This window comes from Schistocerca nitens, chromosome 2 (genome assembly GCF_023898315.1).
Source record: "Schistocerca nitens isolate TAMUIC-IGC-003100 chromosome 2, iqSchNite1.1, whole genome shotgun sequence".
Lineage (NCBI taxonomy): Eukaryota > Metazoa > Arthropoda > Insecta > Orthoptera > Acrididae > Schistocerca > Schistocerca nitens.
Window position 1 is genome coordinate 1,182,979,029 of NC_064615.1, and position 20,066 is coordinate 1,182,999,094.

A 20,066-nucleotide genomic window follows, 5' to 3' on the forward strand; every position below is an offset into this window, starting at 1 on the left:
TGGAGGTCTGATCCATTAACTCATAGCCCATTATCTTTCTGTATAATAGTGTCACAAGTCAGTGCTACAATGGTGTCCTACAGTTCCATTTCCCATGAGTTAATAGACCTCTCAGATAGTTGCACTGTGATGAAATCATCAATTAGCATTCAGTAAACAGTAACTGGGTTAACTAAACAGTTGACAGTTCCTATTTCTAAGCAGCTGTATTTCTTACGCAATACAAGATCTCAGGTTTCCATCAAGTTTATTCCACAATGCAAGTACAGTGAATACTGACATATAAAGGTACTGTGAAGAAGAGAAGATCATGTGGAGACGGCCAAGTCCAGAAATCTATGCATTGCATAGTATTCCAAGGGGAGTTCCATGAGAGAGAGATCTTAAAGAGTGTTGCGAGGATCAGAAGTTGTGTGGTGATGTACAGTTCCATAGTAGTAGCAAGCGGTGGTCGTGACTGCTGGTGGCGCTGGCATATGCAGCTGTCAACAGATTCGTGATGTGCTAGCTGTATGGACCTGTACCACACGAACTGTTAGTTGGTAAAATTCCGTGGACTGCTGGCTGCGGCTACCGGACAAGGCCAGCCTCTGGAGGTGCTAATAGGGCCTTTTACCACATGAAGCAAACCCTTTGTAATATTCAAATAAGAGTTTTTGCAAACAGCTGATGATATATGGAACAAGTCCTGAAATCACCATTGTGAACTTGTCACAGTGACTGTTCTCTACAGATAGTGCACTGAGAAGTATTTATTTGTATGAATGGCCTCAATACACTGGCATTTGCTGACAGCAAGTATGCTGTTTGACTGTTTGAGATCCTCTTTGTGAGAGCCCATGCAAATGTGCCATGAAGAGAACTTCGCTTACACGATTCGAGCTGAGTCTCTGAATCTGGCATATTGCTTACCCCGTTTTCATAGTTATAAAAGAAACAAATGTAGAATTTGGAGGAAAAATTTTAGGTTCTCTTTTTGAAGCCCCAAAAGTGCTTATGATGTCATTGAAATCTGGTAAACTAATATCCGACCATGACCATGTCCAGAGATATTTGACAGAAGTTTTCTTTCCCAGTGTGGGAGAAAAACCTGATAGATTTTTGGGGCATTCGGTATGGAAAAACCATTTTGAACCCTGTTCCTGAGAACAAGGAACTTATTCATTTGCTGATCCCAAAAGGCACAATGAGAGAGGTACAGCCATTGCACGTAAACAGCGTTTGATGTTGGAAGAAATTTGTGAGCCGATTTTCAGAGGTAGTTATATTGAATGATTATTGTGTCAGTCTCCACTTGAGAAACAATCTAATCAAGCTGCAGACACTACTACAGGATGCGGCATTTAAATCTGGACAAATGAAATTTCTTTAGAAAGCAAATTTATTAAAACAAAATACAAATGAAAATGACTAAGTAGTGGTATATTTCAAGAGTAACATTACTCAATGTAACTCCTTTCAGCCACAATGACTGCCTCCGATCTTGTTCGGAAGTGATTACAAGCACTCTTTAAAACAGCACTGGCCATTTTCGTGAATGTTGCTTTGACAGCGATGTGTAGAGGTGTGACACTAGGTTGCCTCATCTTATTGGCTATACAGGGTCCAGAACTCCTTTGACCAGAACATGTCGATATTATCCAAGACCCAGTTTTTGACTAATTGGCTCACATGAGATCATCCACTGCCATCAGACGTGCTTTTAACTCACTGACATTCAATATTGACACGAATTTCCTCAACGATTGCCACAGGTCATCCAAAAAGTGGCACCTGGGCCTTGTCGGTGACTGCTGCAGTCTGTGATGTGTTTTCTCAAATGAGGTTTCCTCGCCTGGCTGGAGGAACCTTCCCCAGGCTTCTCAGAAGCATTACACTTGGCCAAATATTGTAAAAAGTTGATCTCAGATACCTGAAGAATCGAACTATTTCAGTGGGTGAATGCCCAGCGTGAAGACTTTTGGTAAGTGTGGCTCTTCGCTTGTACTCCACACTTGTCCATAACATCTCGGCCATTTTGAGTTACTGAGTTTCATTACTAGATGCCTAAGGCTTTCAAGAATGCCAGTCCGGACCTCTGGTGGATCTGTGGTATGGTGGGAAATTCAAATTGAAATTTGTCCAGATTTAAGTGCTGCACCCTTACATTATCAATTCTTTTCACTGAGGTTTCCCAGTATACTGAAATACGGCTAGTACAAATAAGGATATTTCATGGATTGCTCATGATTTGACAATCTTATTCAATTTTGTTTTAAATTGTGTTGTCCATTGTGTGTCTTGTGTTAAGGAATTTCATTCGATTTATGTGCTTGGTGTGTAAAATGTTATGTTTTAAGCATTTCTCTTCAGATTATCATTATTGTAATCATTTTGTATCATAATAATGCGTCATATTTTTAATTAACAAAATTCACATATGAGAAGCAGTGACCTAAAAAAACAAGAAAAAACATTTATTTAAAATGTAAAATAACAATTTAAAACATAAAAGAAAAGTAAGTAACATATATTCAAAATAATAATGATTGTTTACATATTTTAATCGGGCATGACTCCAGAAACCAGTTTTATTACACAGGGGTGGATGTGGCATCAAAGCTTCTTTAGAAAGTGCAGGCATTTGCCTGCAGTGGAATGGTAACCATTAGACCTTGATATTGTAGGGCAGCCACAAATTGCATGTAACTTTTTCTTCATTTTTTCTTGTTTCACTCAAATAATGTGAACATCTTGGCTGCTCCAATTTTAATTAAAGTTTCTTTAACTTATGTTGTAGCAGAAGTTTTCATTTTGCAAAACTATGTAAAGGTGGTGGGGCAGTTTGCAAAACTTCAGATTATTACAAAAGGTGATTATACAGTTTTTCAGAATGCTGCTTACATAATGTAGGACATAGGATACCGACTAATAAATGGGTTACAGGTCACAATCCACTTGCTGCTGAAAGGCAGTTCTGTAACAGGTTGCCAAATAATATAGAGCAAATCCCTGGATGTCTTTTTAAGGACAAGGTTAAGCACTTGTTAATTAAAATATGTTTGTACCCCCTCAGTGATTTATAAACTCTGTTATCAATATTGCAGTATATTAGTGACAACATATACTTAAATAGTAACTTGGACCCCGCGTGAAGAAAGGTGATAAGAGAGATGTCACTGCTGACATGTACCAATGGGTAATACCATATGTAACCAAAAGAATGCAGAAAGTTGTTCTTAGTAATTCAACGTAAAGAGCCTGGGGACACAGTTCTGTCCTGGGGTGGGAATCACATATTGGTGCCCCAATGCTCAATCTTAGGTCCACTACTGTTCCTCACCCAGTACAAGTAAATGATTTTCCGTTCCAATATGCAACTAGCTGAATTAGTTCTTTTTGCAGATGACACTAGTATTGTAATCAACCCAAGCATACATACCAAAATAGAAGAATTGGTAAACAAAGGATATTGCAAGGTTTAGTGCGTGGCATTTATCTCTGTGGGAGGGATGGGAAGGATTGTGGGTTGGTTATGCCTCATTTTTGGGGCCTGATGAGAGATAGTCTAAATCCCAGCAGAGAATGTGATTCATAGTGTAAATCCCAGCAGAGAATGTGATTCAGTTGCTCCAGTCCTGCGTAGTTCTGAGAGAGGAGTCCTCCTTTGTGCCTGTATGATAGGTATGTGGGAGGTTGTGGTGTGCGTACTGTAAGACCTTCAGTACACACACCATCAAATTATTTGACTTGTCGCTCTAACGGAGTAGGCGAGTGTCAGCAATATGTCTCGTGGTCTTATCGTGGCGTGTTTATCTTCTGCCGTTAGGTCAGACGATAGAAATTCCACTTGCATGCTTAGAGTAGCAGATTGACGGTGACCAACTTTAAACAGAACTTGATTAATTTTCACACATGTTTATTAAAATAATAAAAAGCATAGAAATAACTTAACTTGATTCTAGATGCTGTTTACAATTGACAATCTGAAGTTCCTTTGGTCTTGGTATGTTAATCTTATTCTCACATATCTCTGATACTTGACAAAGTGTCTATACATTTCTCTTCATGGCTATGTACAAGAATATGATAATCTTATTAGGTGCCAACTGAAACTTGACTATAGACTGGTACAGACTAATGCAGACTAAGGCAGACTAATGCATACTGACTAATCGGAGGTCTGTATACTCGTTATAATACCTCGCCCGTTCAGGTATCACTGCGCGAGTGTGATCCACGAGGAGGAAAGGTTCTCTGTAAGCAGCAATCTCATTGGCTGCATTACATATTAATACGCGGATCGGCAGAAGCAGAATTTGGTCCGTCTCTATGGCAGCGCCATCTCGTAGTGAGGAGACGGACGAGCACTGCGCCTGCGCTGTTGTGCTTAGCAGGGCGCGCTCTAGTGGTAAAGTTGTGTATGCGCTGACTACGCGGATCTATGTACACAACAGAGGTAGTAGATGGCTGGAGAGACAAACCACAGGAGATCTGTTTCTGTACTAGATTGAGAGGGTAATTTCGGTCAGTGAAGGCCTCAGTGAGACCCTTGGTAAATTTTGAAGAGGGGCTGTTCATCACTACAGAAATGATGGCCACAGATTGCTAGGCTGTGTGGAAGGGACTTCGTGGTATGGAATGGTTGGCAGGTTTGGTGTGGGACAGAGGTACTGATGTAGGCACCCTTGATGGGGCTTATTGGGTTTCAAGGATCAGGTGAAGTGAATGGGGGAAAAGGTGTTGAGATTCTGGAGGAATGTGGATAGGGTGCTCTAACCCTCAGTACAAATGATGAATATGTTACAAACAAATTAGGTTAGATGAATATGCTATATACAAATTAGGTTAGATCAGATCTTTATTGGTCCAGGTAATCATGTAATACACAAATTGCACGTTCTAGTGTAGGATAAGTCAGTGTATAACAAAATATAATAGATGGTTTAAATTTACATTAATTATAGTATTTGACATTAAATGTGCATTAAAGTATAATGTACAGCATATATATCATGTACAAGAGGTGAGAGAACAGACTGTAAAACTAGAAAGAACATATGCTGCAGAGGTAGATTGATATTTGTGTTACAGTAACGTCTGAATGGTAGATCATTAAGGTACTTTAGAGTTAGAACCATTTATATAATACATCACTAATGTACTGACACAAATATTTAGTGTACTTCCTGAAGAATCTCAAGCAGGCTATAGAAGCAGTGATGAGTCAAATATGCCTTAGAGCTAACATGAACTTTGTCAGATCATGTATTGATTTAATATCTGCGGAAAGCTTATTATAAATAACTTTCTCACAATGTAGGGTTCCTTCTTTATTTAGGCTGGTTTTCATTGACTCTGTAGGAAAATTTTGTTTTTGTGTAGCATTACATGGATGAAGTGTGCTATTTTCCCCCCATACACATGAATAGATGGAAGTAGGAAGATTTCCAGCTTTTCAAAGAATTGTCTACAGTTTTTGTTCCATTTTACATCTTTCTTTCTTCTTCCAAACCTTTTTTGTAGCCAAAAGAGCTTTCAGCTGACAGAAGAGAGACCCTAGAAAATTATTCCATATTTTAGTTGCGAGTGATAAGTATATATGGGCAAAGTATGCGGTTTTCAGACAATCTTTGTTACAGCATCCTTCTAATGTTCTTATTAAATAACATGTAGTCCTTAATTTCTTATACACTTTTTCAATGTGTGTCCCCATTTAAGATTATTTTGGAGCCATAAAACTAAGACTTTTGCTTTATCTACACTCCAATGCTCCTTATCAGATATCTAAATTTCAACAGTTTGCTCACCTTTTTTCACCTTTCAAAAATTTAGTGCCCTTTTAGTTGAATGTGCTACCAACTTGTGGTTGAGGCAGTTTTCAGTATTTTTAATTGTCTCTGTTGTAGACTTCTAGAGAATTTCCATTTCTTTCTTATTGACTAAAACTCAGGCCGAATAGCGCACAGCAAACTGAATGGTATTTTCTCAGAATTTTTTCAAATCATTCTCATATAACAGAGAAAAATAAGAGGTCCAGGCACTGAGCCTTGTGGCACTCTGGTGTTATTGGCTTCATGCTGAGTTAATTTGTTGAAATTCTGGTGGTGCACTTCAACCATGTGCATTGGCCTGTGTACGTTTGACTTTATCCAGTTGTTGGATTTATTTATTTATTTATTCATCCGTAAACAAATTACTTTGTATGGATGTCGTCATTATACATACATATGTACATTATTTTGTCTCATAAGATAATGAAATACAAGCTATATATAATAAATTCATAATATATATGTGTATTACACACACAATTTATCATTGAATTACATAATGCAGAAGAACCTGCTTCAATCAAAAGGAATAGATCACAAGGCTCCTCTAGTACTTGTATGGGTAAATTACAATCTAGAATGTCCACTTTATAATTGATTAACCTGTTGATTTATTTATGCCAATTTCATGCTGCATGTATTCTCTAATCAAGTAAAAACTATTTTTTAATAAATATTCTTTAAGGAATGCTTTAAATTTACAGAGTTCCTTTATGTTTTTGATTTCTTTTGGCAATTTATTGTATATCTTGACACCTTGGTAAAACATAGTGATTTGGGTTTTAGTTTTATTCATTCTGTGTAGGTACAGGCAATTACTGTTTTTGGTTTGGTGATCATGTATCAGCTGCTTGCTAAATATTGCTTAATATTTTTGTGAATAAAAACTGTAGTTTGCAAGATATATTCACTTGGGACTGTCAGAATACCCCATTTTTTAAATAGCTCACTGCAGTGTGCTCTTTTGTGACTCTTGCTCATTATTCTGATAGCTCGTTTTTGCAATCTGAATACATATTTCACATTTTGGGCATTTGCACCCCAGAATGTTATGCCATAGCTTATTATAGAATGCCTGTGTGCAAAGTATGTCATTCTCTGGCATGAACTATTGCACACAGTGACTAATATTCATAAGGCATAGCATGCTGTGCTAATTTTTTTTCCCAAGCATCCTAATATGTTCATTCCATTTTAATTGTTGATCAACATACATACCCAAAAATTTTGTGCTGGCTGCACACACTATGGTTTCATTTTGAACTTTTAAGTTTTGTCATATTCAGTTTTTTCTTAATATACAAGTTTATGTTATTAGTCTTTCTCACATTAAGGGTTACTTTGTTGTTCCTCTGATTCCTGTGTTGTTGTGCGAAGGCAGTAATTTAGGGTATTTGTGATACTGAAAACGTTAGAGAGCTCTAGGCATATTCCAATGACATTTTCACTATTATTGAAGCAATTGATGTAAAAGTTCAAAAATTGCTATATTAGTTGATTGGTCCTTCCTGAAACCATTTTGCTTTTCCAGGAAATCTACTATTTCTCTTGATTTTTTTTCTTTTTTTTGTGAATTTTGAGAATATAGATAGCAGAGCAATGAGAGTGTAGTTTACCACTTCATCCTTTTTACCTTTTATGAATTAGTGGTTTGAGCTTGGCACTTTTTAGGCATGATGGAAAAATTCTAATTTTAAGTGATCTGTTACAAATATGGGCTAATGGTTTAGCTATAAGTCTGCACATTTTGGTAAGATTGTTTGAGATGCTAGATCTTCCAGTGGAGTGGTTCATTTTTAAAGTTCTAACTGAGAGGAGATCTTTCTGTGTTGGTGGAAAGAGAAAGATTGAAGCAGGATTTAGGTTGGTGTTTTCAGATGATACCTGACAATTTTAGTGAAAGGTTTGATTTCAGTGACTAATAATTTTTTCACTTATATTGCTAAAATAAGTATGACAATATTATGAAAAGAAAAGGTTGGGACTGACCATATACAGGAGATGTTGACTGACACAACAAAAAGACTGCTATACCTGTTGAGCTTTTGGCCAAGAGGCCTTTTTGTAACATAAGACAACTTGCACAAATTCACACAAGCACAACTTGCATACATGTGACCACTGTCTGGCCACTAAGGCCAGACAGTGAGCAACTGTGTCTGAGGGGCAAAACAATCTGGCGGTAGGCTGGGGTAGGGAGGGGGAGCTTGGAAGGGTAACAGTGGGGGAAGGTAAATGGTGGTTTTGGGAGCATGCAGTACTTTGGTGGGGACAGGGTAGAAAAGTGCAGTTGGGCAGGGGGGGGGGGGACATGGGTCAGAGGGAGTGGGAAGTGGGAAAGGAGAGAAGCAGAGAACAGGAAAAAATTCAGAATTTTGCACCATGCTTAAATGAAGGATGTTGTTGTTGTTGTTGTGGTCTTCAGTCCTGAGACTGGTTTGATACAGCTCTTGATGCTACTCTATCCTGTGCAAGCTTCTTCGTCTCCCAGTACCTACTGCAGCCTACATCCTTCTGAATCTGCTTAGTGTATTCATCTCTTGGTCTCCCTCTACAATTTTTACCCTCCACGCTGCCCTCCAATACTAAATTGGTGATCCCTTGATGCCTCAGAACATGCTGCATTTCCTACCAACCAATCCCTTCTTCTGGTCAAGTTGTGCCACAAACTTCTCTTCTCCCCAATTCTATTCAATACTTCCTCATTAGTTATGTGATCTACCCATCTAATCTTCAGCATTCTTCTGTAGCACCACATTTCGAAAGCTTCTATTCTCTTCTTGTCCAAACTATTTATCGTCCATGTTTCACTTCCATACATGGCTACACTCCATACAAATACTTTCAGAAATGGCTTCCTGACACTTAAATCTATACTCGATGTTAACAAATTACTCTTCATCAGAAACGCTTTCCTTGCCATTGCCAGTCTACGTTTTATATCCTCTCTACTTCGACCAACATCAGTTATTTTGCTCTCCAAATAGCAGAACTCATTTACTACTGTAAGTGTCTCGTTTCCTAATCTAATTCCCTCAGCATCACCCAACTTAAGTCGACTACATTCCATTATCCTCGATTTGCTTTTGTTGATGTTCTCTCTCAAGACGCTGTCCATTCCATTCAACTGCTCTTCCAAGTCCTTTGCTGTCTCTGACAGAATTACAATGTCATCGGCGAACCTCAAAGTTTTTATTTCTTCTCTGTGGATTTTAATACCTACGACGAATTTTTCTTTTGTTCTCCGTTACTGCTTGCTCAATATACAGATTGAATAACATCGGGGAGAGGCTACAACCCTGTCTTACTCCCTTCCCAACAACTGCTTCCCTTTCATGTCCCTCGACTCTTGTAACTGCCATCTGGTTTCTGTACAAATTGTAAATAGCCTTTTGCTCCCTGTATTTTACCCCTGCCACCTTTAGAATTTGAAAGAGAGTATTCCAGTCAACATTGTCAAAAGCTTTCTCTAAGTCTACAAATGCTAGAAACGGTGGTTTGCCTTTCCTTAATCTTTCTTCTAAGATAAGTCGTAAGGTCAGTATTGCCTCACGTGTTCCAGTATTTCTACAGAATCCAAACTGATCTTCCCCGAGATCGGCTTCTACTAGTTTTTCTATTCGTCTGTAAAGAATTCGTGTTAGTATTTCCCAGCTGTGGCTTATTAAACTGATAGTTCGGTAATTTTCACACCTGTCAACACCCGCTTTCTTTGGGATTGGAATTATTATATCCTTCTTGAAGTCTGAGGGTATTTCGCTTGTTTCATACATCTTGCTCACCAAATGGTAGAGTATTGTCAGGACTGGCTCTCCCAAGGCCGTCAGTAGTTCCAATGGAATGTTGTCTACTCCTGGGGCCTTGTTTCGACTCAGGTCTTTCAGTGCTCTGTCAAACTCTTCACGCAGTATCGTATCTCCCATTTCATCTTCATCTACATCCTCTTCCATTTCCATAATATTGTACTCAAGTACATCTCCCTTGTATAGACCCTCTATATACTCCTTCCACCTTTCTGCTTTCCCTTCTTTGCTTAGAACTGGGTTTCCATCTGAACTCTTGATGTTCATACAAGTGGTTCTCTTATCTCCAAAGGTCTCTCTAATTTTCCTGTAGGCAGTATCTATCTTACCCCTAGTGAGATAAGCCTCTACATCCTTACATTTGTCCTCTAGCCATCCCTGCTTAGCCATTTTGCACTTCCTGTCGATCTCATTTTTGAGACGTTTATATTCCTTTTTCCTGTTTCGTTTACTGCATTTTTATATTTTCTCCTTTCATCAATTAAATTCAATATTTCATCTGTTACCCAAGGGTTTCTACTAGCCCTTGTCGTTTTACCTACTTGATCCTCTGCTGCCTTCACAACTTCATCCCTCAAAGCTACCCATTCTTCTTCTACTGTATTTCTTTCCCCCATTCCTGTCAATTGTTCCCTTATGCTCTCCCTGAATCTCTGTACAACCTCTGGTTCTTTCAGTTTATCCTGGTCCCATCTCCGTAATTTCCCACCTTTTTGCAGTTTCTTGAATTTTAATCTACAGGTCATAACCAATAGATTGTGGTCAGAGGCCACATCTGCCCCTGGAAATGTCTTACAATTTAAAACCTGGTTCCTAAATCTCTGTCTTACCATTATATAATCTATCTGATACCTTTTAGTATCTCCAGGGTTCTTCCATGTATACAACCTTCTTTCATGATTCTTAAACCAAGTTTAGCTATGATTAAGTTGTGCTCTCTGCAAAATTCTACCATGCGGCTTCCTCTTTCATTTCTTAGCCCCAATCCATATTCACCTACTACGTTTCCGTCTCTCCCTTTTCCTACCACCGATTCCAGTCACCCATGACTATTAAATTTTCATCACCCTTCACTATCTGAATAATTTCTTTTATTTCATCATACATTTCTTCAATTTCTTCGTCATCTGCAGAGCTAGTTGGCATATAAACTTGTACTACTGTAGTAGGTGTGGGCTTCGTATCTATCTTGGCAACAATAATGCGTTCACTATTCTGTTTGTAGTAGCTTACCCGCATTCCTATTTTCCTATTCATTATTAAACCTACTCCTGCATTACCCCTATTTGATTTAGTGTTTATAACCCTGTAGTCACCTGACCAGAAGTCTTGTTCCTCCTTCCACCGAACTTCACTAATTCCCACTATATCTAACTTTAACCTATCCATTTCCCTTTTTAAATTTTCTAACGTACCTGCCCGATTAAGGGATCTGACATTCCACGCTCCGATCCGTAGAACGCCAGTTTTCTTTCTCCTGATAACGACATCCTCTTGAGTAGTCCCCGCCCGGAGATCCGAATGGGGGACTATTTTACCTCCGGAATATTTTACCCAAGAGGACGCCATCATCATTTAATCATACAGTAAAGCTGCATGCCCTCGGGAAAAATTACGGCCGTAGTTTCCCCTTGCTTTCAGCCGTTCGCAGTACCAGCACAGCAAGGCCGTTTTGGTTATTGTTACAAGCCCAGATCAGTCAATCATCCAGACTGTTGCCCTTGCAACTACTGAAAAGGCTGCTGCCCCTCTTCAGGAACCACACGTTTGTCTGGCCTCTCAACAGATACCCCTCCGTTGTGGTTGCACCTACGGTACGGCTATCTGTATCGCTGAGGCACGCAAGCCTCCCCACCAACGGCAAGGTCCATGGTTCATGGGGGGGGAAATGAAGGATATCATTCCCATTCACACCAATTTTACATGTTTTGAAATATGCATGGAGTTCCCATTAGATACTACAGGAAGCTTGGAGATGTCATATATTCTTTGCTTTTCAGCACATGACTTTCTTATATCTGTTTTCAATTAGCAGTTTTTTCTCATAAGCATACAAGTTTGCTTGTCTGCTTTTAAATGGGGAATAATGTAAGAACACATCCACAAATGTCTTGAACTTTTCATCTGTGCTTTCACATCTATACACATCAATCCATGTATCATTCCTTAGTAGTTTCCTAAAGTGCTTAGTATGTTGATTGCTGAAGGTTCCTGTTTTCGCTGTTTCTGTTTGCTTAGTTAAACTCAATGTTGAAGATATTTCAAGAAGCTGTGCATAGTGGGCACTGAAACCTGTGTTGATATTTCTAGCTGAGTATTCATAACTTTCCATTTTTATCAATACCATATCATTTGTGGTGCTGGAAACAATTGTGACTGGGGTGGGATAATTTGTAATAGAGAGCAAGTTGTATGTTGGAAATAATGCCATAAAATCATCTCTATCTTTTGAAACTTTTTTAAAATTATAACTGTTTTGTTCACATGTCTGAAATTGTCACAACTACCTTCAAGTTTATTAAAAAATATTTTTATGTTTTAATTTGCACTTCTGTAGATGAACATGATGATTGTTTTCATTGAGGTTCATTCTACAGCAGAAATTTCAAAATTACTTTCTTTTCCTAACTTTTCCAAAGATTTTAAACAGCAATAGATGTTACCATCTTTCAAAAATATACGTCTTTCTCCATGAGTAGACAGTTTCCTACTAAAATAAGATGTCACGACAAAGCACAGGTTATTTGTGATTGTTAACATCTCATCAGTTAACCAAGTTCACTTAAGCGCATAACAGATACTTATTTTAATTGATCTGAAAATAATACTTCTAGCTCGTTGATTTGTTTTACAGTGAAAGGATATTTTGATGGACCATTACAAACTTAGGGCTTCTGCTTGGCATATCTGACTTGTCACTTACCTTCTTCAGTATCTGCTTTCTTTTGACTTTCATCTGAAGGGCACTCATGTGCTGTTTTATGGAGGTGCTGTCTTCATCAGTGGCCACTAAAAATCCTCACTTCTTGATGGTGGGTCCTGCTCTAGCAGCAAGTAGACAGATGTATCACCTGATGGTGCCGTTGTTTCTGTGCCACTCTTGCTGTTTCTGTTTTCTCTGATAATAGTTGTGTTGTTCTATGTGCTGCAGCAGTTATTGTAGCTGCTTCCCTATGAACACTTTCTTCTGTAATCTGAAACAGGTGCGCAGTTTGGGATTCTGAGTGGTTAGGAAGAATTCCTGTAGATGGCCCATAAATTGGTTGGCATAGGATGGTGCCATGCTGGTGCCCATTGCCGTGCCGTGGCTTTGTTTGTTAGAGAGGCCTTCTTCTGTATCCATGATCTTCACTTGTTTCATCTTGATTGGATCCTGATGCTTTCTTCTATGTGTATACTGATTCAGTGTATATCTAATACATTATGGCAAGGACACTGAAAGAGAAATTGGTTTTTTAGGTTTTGTGTGTACCCTTTGTTGTGAAACAATTTAATGTGATGCATTACATGGATGAGCATAGGCTAGTGTGTGTGTGTGTATGTGTGTGTGTGTGTGTGTGTGTGTGTGTGTGTGTCTTTGTGTGTGTGTGTGTGTGTGTGTGTGTGTGTGTGTGTGTGAAGCTTTTGGTTATATTCTTGCTAACAGTTGTAAACAATGTCAATCATTTTATGGATTTGGTTTCCAGTGTGAAACTAACCCAGCGCTGTTCAATATGGACTTGTTTCCACTGTGAAAGTAACACAGCACTGTTCAATTCTGAGGAATTGTCTTCGTCCTCAGACAAACTGTAAACAGTTTTACAAGTTTCATTTGTGAATGTCATTATTTTCATCATTAAATGCCTTTGTCAGTAATTAATTTCTCTGAACAAGGTGAACATTTAAAGGAATCTTTCAATGGTTGTACAGTTTTCTCCCTTTTTTTTACCTACAATACCAACTGCCATTTCAACTGATAAAAGTTGATAACTTCACTACATTCATTTTGTTTATACTACATTCATTTTGTTTATATTCTTATTTTTCAATTGCTATTCATTTAAACTTTGCTCGAGATGGTTTTATTTAATTCAGAATTTTCTACTGTGCTTCCATTACTATTATCTCCCTTAAACCATCATCTGCCCTTCAGTATTCACCTTGATCCATTGAAAATTTCTTTCATATTCTTTGTGCATACAACACCTTTTGTTATTTGTGCAAGTATTATCTTTGTTAAGTAATAGGCCATTTTGTTTACATTGGAGGTGTGATTGGAAAGTTTTAAGAATGAATCCACTACTGATTACTGGTTTGGCGGGCAGGTACACAGAGGGTGGGGAGTGAGTCATTGCCTTGTCCTTGAACACCCTCTGACAGGAAACTGCATTTCCTTTATTCAGTTCATTGGGGCAGCTGATTGAGTGTGGGTCTGTTAGGGCTTGTTGACAGATTTTGTCTGCGTGAAAATGTACATAAAAATGGAGCAACGAGTTTTGTTTTAAAATGGGGAAATCAGGTTCTGAGACTTACGAACTATTAAAAACAGCTTTTGGAGGTAATTGTATGAGGCAGTCAAACTTTTTGCCTGGTTCAACAGATTTAACAATGCCCGCGAATAATTTTAGGATGAGCTATGGTCCGTCTGTCCTTCCACCTCAAAAATGAATGAAAATGTTGTGAAAGTTTGCAACTTAGTGTGCTCTGATCATAGACTTACAATTAGGGATATGGCTGATGAACTTAATTTAAGTTTCTATGCAGTTCAGCCAATTTTAACTGAAGATCTGAACAAGCATTGAGTGTCCGCAAAATTCATTACAAAAGTGTTGTCAATTGACCAGAGACAATACTGACTTGAAGTGTGCCTAGAACTGATTAATCGGACTAAAAATGAACCATATTTGTTAAATAGGGTAATTACAGGTGACAAAAATGTGGGTATATGGATATGATCCTGAAACCAAAGTGCAGTCTTCACTGTGGAGGACTCCAGGTTCATCACGACCGAAAAAAGCACGGCAAAGTTGGTCGAAGGTGAAGACAATGTTAGTGCTTTTCTCGATTCTGCTGCTGTTGTGCATCCTGAATTTACCCTGGAGGACAGAAAATTAACCAGGAATATTACAAATGTGTCCTTGAGTGTCTGCGCAAAATGGTGTGGAAGGAAAAGCATGCATTGTGGAAAGATAGGAGTTGGTTGCTACTCTAAGACAATGCTCCGGCTCATCGTGCCTTCTCCATCTTTGAATTTTTGACCAAATTCAAAATCCCTGTGCTTCCACAACCATTCCGTTCCCCTGGTTTGGCCCCTGTGGACTTCTACTTGTTTCCTAAACTAAAAGTTTCACTGAAAGGGAAGCAATTTTACTCGATTGAAGACATCCAGGCAAATATGGAGAGCATCCTTAACACATTTCAGGAAAAAAATTTCCAGGAATGTTTCCGAAAGTGGAAACACTGTTGGAGTCAGTGTGTTCAGTCAGAAGAGGACTATTTTGAAAGAGATGCATCACAGTAGCATTTACGTACCACCATTGAACAATTACAAGACCATTCTTAAAACTTTCCAATCACACCTCGTATAAGTTCCATTTTTGAAGATGCTGAAGTTGTTCTTTAATTTAATCTGGTATACTTCCCTGTTCTTAAATTAATTTTCTTAATCTACATATCTGATTTCCTGCCTTTAGAGTTCCACAGTTTGAGTAGATTTGCACTTGTCATAGTCGCACAGCTGATGAGTGCCACATTCCTGAGTGCTCTTCTTCATGAGGGAATTTGTGGATCACACTGCATAAAGAAATGAATGATTGAATTTCTAGCTTTTTTGTGTGATTACTCTGCTTCGTACTGGCAAATATTCCCTTGAAATTCTAAGGTGTTGTAGAACAATCACACCCTACATAGCTGCTGTGTTTTCGGTAAAATATAGTTTTTTTTAATATTTTTAGTTCCAGTTGGTCCTTGGCAACTTATTTTTCTAATTTTTGTCTTGTGTATGAATATGTTAAGTGAATACATGTTGTACAAGTGTCATTTTTATTATTGTACCCAAACTTTCTCATTGAGTGTTTTTTCTTTAGTTTTTGCCCAATTTTGTATTAAAATTTTGTATTACTGGAGGAAAAGACAAAACATCAATGACACAACAAGAATGTTATAATTGAAATATTGGATCTATTTTTCAATATTATTCTCAGTATTTTGAAAAATCCACATTTTTCTCACACATATTGTTGTTATCTCTCAAATCTCTTAAATCCATATAATGGCACGCTTCTACATGTTACATGAAATCATGGATACTTCGATGGATAGAATTTAAAATGTCTATTGAAAATGAGGCTATAGCCAATAATTTAGGAAAACTTCATACAGCTAAACTTATGCACGAAAGATATTTTCTCTGGATATTCAAAGACATAGATAAAACAAATTAAAGTGTGTATGATATTTTATTTTATAATTGTATAAGATGTCTTATTCTAGATAATTTTATTTCATACAGGTTGCTGATACATGCAAAAGACTTAGAAGTGTTCAAGAAGAAAGATCCTCCAATACTGACAATGGAAGAAATGACTGAAAGTGTCGAACAGGTTGAAGCACTTGTTGCATTACTAAAGGAAGATAAAGATGAGGCAGATGTATGTATTTCTTTGATAATTTCACTTTTGTAGTATTTGCAATTTATGTTATGTATAATGACAGATAAAACTGAGACTGTAAAACACAAAGCACCTCTATGGCTTCCACAAGTTGTGGGAGGATGATAATGAAGGAAAAAGGGAAGAGAGAAGTGGGATGAAGTGCTTTAAGTACCCGGCAGGGAAATGAAACACAGGAATGGAAGTGAGAAAATTTATTTATTTAGCATGTTTGTAGCATAAAATCACAAACCTAACACATAGAAGAGATTTAACAAAATATTGTGAGAATTCATCAAAGTTCATGATATATCTGGAAGAGTTCTCAGTTGCCATCAAGAAAACATCTGTATTCTCATGAACTGTCTAAAGTGACTAGATCATGTGCCGGATGGCTTGTCGTTCAGTATCAGTTTCAGCTGGGTGAGGTTGCAGGACCCCACTGGCATAATGTGGCGCCAAATAAACCCTGTTTTTATATATACCAAGAAAACAGGCATTGCCTGGGTATTCATTTTGCCAATTTTGTATTAGAAACAAAAACAAAAAACAAATCTTATTTGTAGTGAAGTATTGAAAAAAATTTCATTTCCATATATTCATGAAATAACTTTGAAATTATGAAACAGTCGTGGAAAGAAATGTGCCTAATGTAGAAATGTGTACAAGTACAGTATCCAAATTACGAAACATGATACCGGACAGTTTCTGTACACTGGGTGCAGCTATTTCGCATGTCTATACTACAATTTTGTAAACATCTCTATGGAAAAGCCCCTTCATAATTCTATTGATTATTACTGTTTTCACCTACAGCCATTCACACTTCACAGTTGGATGCTGTCAAAAGCACTGCCAGTGTCAGGCTTTTCTTAATCTGACACGACTATATGAGTGTTTTATAGTAAAGAATAAATATGTTAAAACTCCATGCATGATGGGCAATTTTTCGGGTATCTCAGTGTTTATGATGTCATTTCTTCTGATCTGTGTGTGATACGATGATATAATTATATAAATACATTCAGCGGCAAATGTTGATATTGTCTGTAAACTGTGTCGTGAATAGAGTTAGTAGAAAAGAAGTAATAATTTAAATGTAATGCCCAATGCAACAGTTTTTCACATGTTTCAGTGTTTCAGTAGATATGGCGCCATGATATACTTACGTAGGTGCATTTAGTTGCATATGTGGATACTGTCTGCGAATTTTGTTGTGAATACTGTAAGTAGCACAGAAGTAATACTTTTAAATGTAGTGCTTGATGCACCAGGTTTTGACACGTCATTGTTTATGATGTCATATCTCCTGAATGAAGTTAGGCTAGGAGTTTCTTACCCTCACAGTGATTGTTGTCTGACACTAAAGGACACGTGATGCTTACCAAATTTGGTTGAAATCACTCCACTGGTTTAGTAGGAGGTGTCGTGACACGCACACACACACACACACACATCTGGTTATCTCGGTCATTGTTGCCAGGAACAAAATCCACTAACTGCTGGATCTGGCATGGTTTTCTGCTTGTATAGGCATGTTTGCAGCACATGGCACCAATCAGAGACAGCTGAAGTGATGCGTGCGTGGAAAGTGAGTTGGATGACTCACAGGAACACCAAACAGCAGTGGGACCAGTGACACCACGTGGCATGAGAGGCAGTCACCATATTTGAAACTGCCACTCCCACCTCCCTACAATCTCCAAGCACCTATCTTTGCTTTCTTTTGAAACCTGCCCCTCTGCCCACACTTAGTGTGTACCCCTGGTCTTTGTTAAAATGGTTGGTATTTATGCTAATCTCTGCTGCCGCCTTTATAACGGAATCCCAATAATCCATTTACCAGGCCATGCTCAATTATGGCTGACTTGTCCAGTTCCCCTTGTTTAATATATCACCTGTGCTCTGTACAATGCTCAGCAGCTGTGCAACTTGTTTAACCTATATAGCTGCTGCCACATTTTCAAATGATGCCGTATGCACTGGGCACACGAAGGGGTGTGTTGTCCTTAACTGAGTGCAGCATGTCTTTTATCTTAGGGCCAGGCTGGAATACTGGCGTCAGTCCATGCATCTACAGCACACGTCCTAACTTGCTGCTCATTGCCCGACAATATGGCAGGACTCTTGTTATTCGAAATGATGCAGCTTGATAACCTAGAAAATTTTATTTGAACATTTCAATTTTGGACCCTCTTTTATCGTTATACCAACTGAAATACTTAGTGTGAACATGGTTCTATTATCATGGTTTGTGGTTAGCTGTTATTCTTTTACTGTTATCATGACACATCTGTAAATATTAATCAAGTTGTTGTGGATAAACAAGAACCAAATAGTAATTCATCCTTTTGTTCTTAAAGTAGGAGCTTAACAACTAATTGTAAGCATCCATTTATAACTTTATGATTGTTAATAGCAGAAGAAATTGTAAATATTTTTTATCTAAGGTAACATATGGTTCCTTTTGTTTTACATAACTAAGTTTTCTTCATTGTAGCATCCGTGTTACACAATATGTGAATAAATGAAGTGAAGTTGTTCTCAATTCAACATCATCTTTGTTGCAGTGCAGCTGAAGAAAGTAATACTTTTGTCACCAAAAGTGCAGAATTGTTGTTTGTTTTCAAGCATATGTATCACCTTTTTTATTGCTTTCATATTAGCTGAGTGGATGTGCTTGTTATGCAGGAAAAAGTAATACAAATAAAATTGAAGAGCAGGAGTTTATTGATATATTTTAAAAGAAACTATGAAATGAGAATTACAGGAATGATATGTAAATTATTTATGAAAACTATTTTGTGTCTCCTCTTTTTATAAATGTTAAGAGTGCTAAGTCTTAGTAGCATCCTATACAAACTACATTAGATTTGATTATTGTACCTGTGACAAAATATATTTTTAATTTTTGTATGATTCTTTGATTGCATAATGAAATGGTTTTTTTTTCTCAGGCTATAAATGCAGAGGAAGAGTTGTTGGAGATAGTTTTGTCTCCATTTACAGTCCTTCAGCAAATGCTTGCTGTTACTGATCCTCTGGATAAACTGTGGCACACAGCGTTAGAATTTCATGAATTATATGAAAAATGGTACTACGGTAAGTTAGAAAACATTGTAGGGAGGACTGATGACCCTGTAGTTTGGTTCCTTTATCCCTCAGACCAACCAACCATTCTAAGGATTTTAGAAGGAAAAGTCTTAAAAATTGTATGATCATCACATTTATCTCTAAAAATCATGAAAAAATTTCATATTTTATTGATATGATTTGTTGAAAGGTGTGTAGTTGAAAACAGTGTAGAGTTTCATGGAAAATCTGGGATGGAATGTGATATCTGTTTGATAACATATCACTATTCATGAAAGTAAAAAAGTGTCTGACCAGCAGACAAGTATGTGGAAAGGAAAAAACTACTTTTTTAAACTAAATTTTTCTCCTTAGCTAACAACAGCTCATTTCCTGACTAGCTGGAGTGACATGGGGCTTTTGTGGTGTTGCTCCTAAGATAAGCACTTTGGTTTTACTTTCTTCTCACTTATCTGCTGCTTGTTATTCTCTATTTCTAAATAATAATTCTAATTCTAAATAAAATTTATACTCTTATAACAATATGGAAAGCTACTCATCACACAGGAGGCAATGAGTCACATTGTATATGTATTTGAGGGTTGGGAAGTCTTTTCTGAAGTACTTATCTGGAGTGAAACATGAATGATAAGTAGGTCAAACAAGAAGGGAATAGAAGTTTTTAAAACATGGTGCTACAAAAGAATGCTGAAGATTACATGGCTAGAGCAAGTAAATAACAAGGGGGG

The 20,066-nt window shown here is 37.6% G+C and overlaps 1 protein-coding gene across 1 annotated transcript in view; it reads left to right on the plus strand.

Moving 5' to 3' along the window:
- The window catches only part of LOC126235648 (dynein axonemal heavy chain 3), a 1,245,905-nt gene that overhangs the window by 178,273 nt on the left and 1,047,566 nt on the right, over nt 1-20,066 (plus strand). Inside the window, exons 12-13 of the mRNA XM_049944362.1 lie at nt 16,107-16,245; nt 19,203-19,347. Coding sequence (XP_049800319.1) covers nt 16,107-16,245; nt 19,203-19,347 — 284 coding nt within the window. The remainder of the gene's footprint in view (nt 1-16,106; nt 16,246-19,202; nt 19,348-20,066) is intronic.